Genomic DNA, 4,116 nt, shown 5'->3' with positions numbered 1-4,116 from the left:
CTAAATTCTTACATAAAGTAACGCCAATACTATTAGAAACTTATACAAATGTAATTTCTTATTTTACTTTCTACCTTACCAGTTAAACATCTAATTTCATTCCCATAACGCTTTCTGCTGGTGGGGATCGAGGCCATATTGGGACTTCCCTGAACGACTTTGTAATGATCTATCCAGTTCAATTTGTGTAGCCTGCCATGTAGGAGATCATGCCTTATGAATTTCAACAATATTGCTAATTTATAATACATCACTTCGGACAACATTTAATTGCATACCAAAAAATCAATTGGAGACATACCTGACATCATTGAGCATTGCTCCTCGTATCTATCACTAATCCCTCCCCCCTTGATTTCTTCGTGCTTGACGTCCTTGATTCCTGGATGCTCGCCTTCGTTGATTTTCTATGCTTATGTATGCCCGAGGTAACATCTTAAAAACAATGTCGTCGACATGTTTATAGTAGCGCTTCCTCCACCTCTTCCAAAATATAAGAGGTCCAATAAAAATCCCAAAGCCGAAAACAAATCCCAATTCAACACTTAAGAATTCCCAATCAACTGAATTCCCAGAATACGAGTGAGATTCTTCAGATGGAGGACGTGACAGTCCCAATTCTTCATGTAAGCATTTTTCTTTCAGAGGAAAGTCACACAATCCTATATTTCCTTCGAATGAATTTTCTGGAAATGTATGAAATTGTTTGATCTGTGGAATCTTTCCCGCCAATTGATTGAACGAAAGGTTAAGGGTTGACAGGAACTTAAGACCATCTGCAAGTTGGAGAGGAATCTCTCCAATAAGCTTGTTGCTCGACAAGTCTAGTGACTCAAGAGCAGTCAACTTTCCTAAAGCTTGTGGGATTTTACCTGTAAAAGCATTGTGAGATAAGTTGAGGGCATATAGGGCTTTGAATTCTCCTATTTCTGCAGGTATATGTCCATCAAAACTGTTGCACGACAGGTCAAGTGAGGTGTAGATAGTTCGGATCTTCACTAACTCCAAATCTTGACCTTTTAATGTAACATTTACCGTAATTTGATAGGTGAGAACTGGCGTTATATATTGGAGATCTTCAAACTCAGATCGAGTCTTATTTTCGGTTCCCATCATTGCCTTCCAGCTAGAAAAGTAACGTATTGAAAACTTACCAACAAAATGGTTTGAGGCGAGGTCTAAAATTTGAAGGTTGGACCAGGTGGTATTAGTGTCTAGACAATTAACAGACCCATAAAATTGGTTAGATCGCAAAATAAGGACTCTCAATGTGTCTATGTTCTTCAAATAACATGGGAAGGTATCCTGAATGCGGTTGTTCCCGACGTCCAAAACCTCCAACTCTGTATTGCACTTGGCCAAGGATTTTGGTAGCTCTCCTTCTAGTTGATTTCCATTCAGAACCAAAGCTTTTAAACTACAAAAGTCTGGAAAGGAATTGGGAATTACGCCAGTAAGATTGTTTTTCCCTAAATCCATCACCTTTAGATATTTACTCTTTTCAATTAAGCATTTGGGAATCGTGCCAGTCAAGTGATTATGGGACAAGTCTAGAGCATTAAGATAGGCAGCATTGCACAGTGACGTAGGAATAGTCCCGTCAAATTTATTCCTTGAAACAGAGAAGAAAAAAAGAGGCCTCGCCATACTGTCGTAACCCGAGCGCGGGACTCGGTGTCGAAAACCCAGTGGGATAGTTGAAAGTTGCCCTTTGAGCTGGTTGGAGTGAAGGTCTACGATATTCAACATGGGTTGGGAAGTCTGAGAGTTTAAATTCACATCTAGAGTCTCTAGACAATTATGAGAAAGATTCAAAAACTGAAGATCGGGAAGTCTCCAGATCCAACTAGGTAGCTCCCCATGAATCATGTTTTCAGAAATATCTAGTACCCTCAATTGAGAATCGTTTCTCGAGGAAATTGAAAACTTCCCGGTCAGACGGTTATTCTGCAGCTCCACGTAGGAGAGTTTGGGCAAACCGAAAAGATCTCTTGGCATTGAACCGTTGAGAAAGTTGTGCCCCATTCGGATCTCAGATAGCGACTCGCACCTCCCGAGTGAGTCCGGGATTGGACCGACCAATAAATTTTCCTCAGTATTCAGAGTCTCAAGCCGATTCCCAATACACATATCAAGAGGCAGAGTACCAGTCAATTTATTCCATGAAAGATCAAGTAGCTGAAGCTTCCCATTCTTTCCTTGCCTCTGAGGAATAATCCCGGTAAAGTTGTTCTTCCCCAAGTGCAACTCCTCCAACTCTAGCATGTCGCACAGAAACGCAGGAATAGCGCCGTGGAAGTGATTATATGAGAGATCGAGGACGCGGAGGGCAGAGAGGGAAGAGAGCTCGGTGGGGATGGCCCCAGAGAGCTGATTGAGGGAGACAGAGAGTTCGGACAGGAAAGTGAGATGAGCTAGGTCCGGGGAGAGAGTACCAGAGAGTTGAAGGTAAACCAGCTTGAGGGCGGTCACGCGGCGACGGGAAGGGTGGCACGTGATACCCTCCCAGTTGCAGTGGCTAGTGGAGGCATTCCACGTAGAAAGTGCTGATTGTGGGTCATCAGTGATGGAGGATTTGACGGAGAGGAGGGCTTTGTGTTCCAGGAGGAGGTATCTGCTAGAGAGGGTTGGATGGACGTGGAGGAGGCACAGAATCAGAAGCGAAAGGAGGAATTGCATTTTCATTTTTCTGTTTAATTTCTTGTTTTGGTTTGGAGAGGTAACCAAGAAGTAGATATAGAGCGAGAATGAGAAAGGTGTTTGTAATAAGTCAAGTGTGAAGCAAGACTTTTGTGTGTGTGTCCTGACTCCTTTTGAATTTGAAGTTTACTAAAAAGATAATCAAATCTCTTTGAATAATACCAACAAAATGCCCCTGTTAATGGTCATTGCACATCAGTATTTATAGTAAATCTTTAATTATAAAAGAAATTAGTTATTAGTGTCTAACTTATTTATAACTTATTTGTAATTTGTAATTTGTAATTATATGTTATTATATTTTAGTAAATTAGTATTATGTGTTATTAATTTATTAGTTATTTCTATACTAGTGTCTAATTTATTTATATTCTAGACTTATACTATAATGCCTAATTACATATTTTTATACTATGTTTAATTTATTTCTAACTTAATTATATACTAGACTTTGTAGTGTCTAATTACATGTTATTATACTTTAATAAATTAGTATTATGTTTTATTAACGTATTATATTAGACTTATCTCAATACTAGTGTTTAACTTATTTCTAGACTTGATTATATATGTTAGTAATACTATGATGTTTACAAATACCATTATCAGTCTATTTATATTATAGTACAATTATATTATTTTATAATAATTCACTCATACTAATATATTATTAAATTTAACTATATAAGTTCTAGTTATATAATTATAAAATTATACTAGCATATATGGTCAATATATAGATAAATACATATTTTTATAATATATGTACAATATTATACATATGTACAATAGATAAATACATATTTTCTACTTACAACAGCAAATAATAACTTCTTTTCCCCGCACTCTCCATTTCATACTTGTCTTTTTGACTAATTTTGCCTTTCTCTACGTTACAATTTTTTTTTTTTTTAATTCACAAAGTGGTCTCTCATAGTTGTCTTTTTGACTGACTTTGCCTTTCTCTCTGTTACAACTTTTTTTCTTTTTTCTTTTTAAATCCACATAGTGGAATAAGGGAACGTTATCTGATAGGAACCCATTAGGACAGAAGCTCACTTTTTCCTTTTTCTTAAATGAAAATAAATATTTACATATAATATCTAAAGTAATTATGACCCACCCGGATACTTTCTGACAAAACCTATTCATTAACAGAAATGTTCGGTACCCAAAAAGTGTCCCGAATGTTTTTTTTTTTTTTTTTTTTTTAATTTAATAATTAAATAAATATTTTTTAATAATATTATGAATTTTTATTTATTATAAAATTTATTTTAAAAATATTTATAATTTTTAAAATAATATATAAAAAATATTAAAAAAAATTTATTATTCGGTAAACTGCTTTAAACTACTTTTTCGACAGCCCTAACAAAAATCATTCATTAAAGTTGCTTTATTTGTTGAATCTTT

General features: G+C 35.7%; 1 protein-coding gene across 1 annotated transcript; it reads right to left on the bottom strand.

The window, feature by feature from the left end:
• Positions 1 to 714: 714 nt before the first annotated feature.
• Positions 715 to 2,162, bottom strand: LOC121263820 (receptor-like protein Cf-9 homolog). Its single transcript, XM_041166901.1, has 2 exons — positions 1,036 to 2,162; positions 715 to 872 (listed from the first exon to the last, which is right to left on the bottom strand). The coding sequence occupies exons 1-2, from the start codon at positions 2,128 to 2,130 to the stop codon at positions 852 to 854; spliced, it is 1,116 nt and encodes a 371-aa protein (XP_041022835.1). The 5' UTR covers positions 2,131 to 2,162; the 3' UTR covers positions 715 to 851.
• Between the last annotated feature and the right edge of the window lie 1,954 nt (positions 2,163 to 4,116).

The sequence above is a fragment of the Juglans microcarpa x Juglans regia genome, chromosome 4S (genome assembly GCF_004785595.1).
Source record: "Juglans microcarpa x Juglans regia isolate MS1-56 chromosome 4S, Jm3101_v1.0, whole genome shotgun sequence".
NCBI classification, from domain to species: domain Eukaryota; kingdom Viridiplantae; phylum Streptophyta; class Magnoliopsida; order Fagales; family Juglandaceae; genus Juglans; species Juglans microcarpa x Juglans regia.
This window is presented reverse-complemented; position numbering and strand designations above follow the sequence as displayed.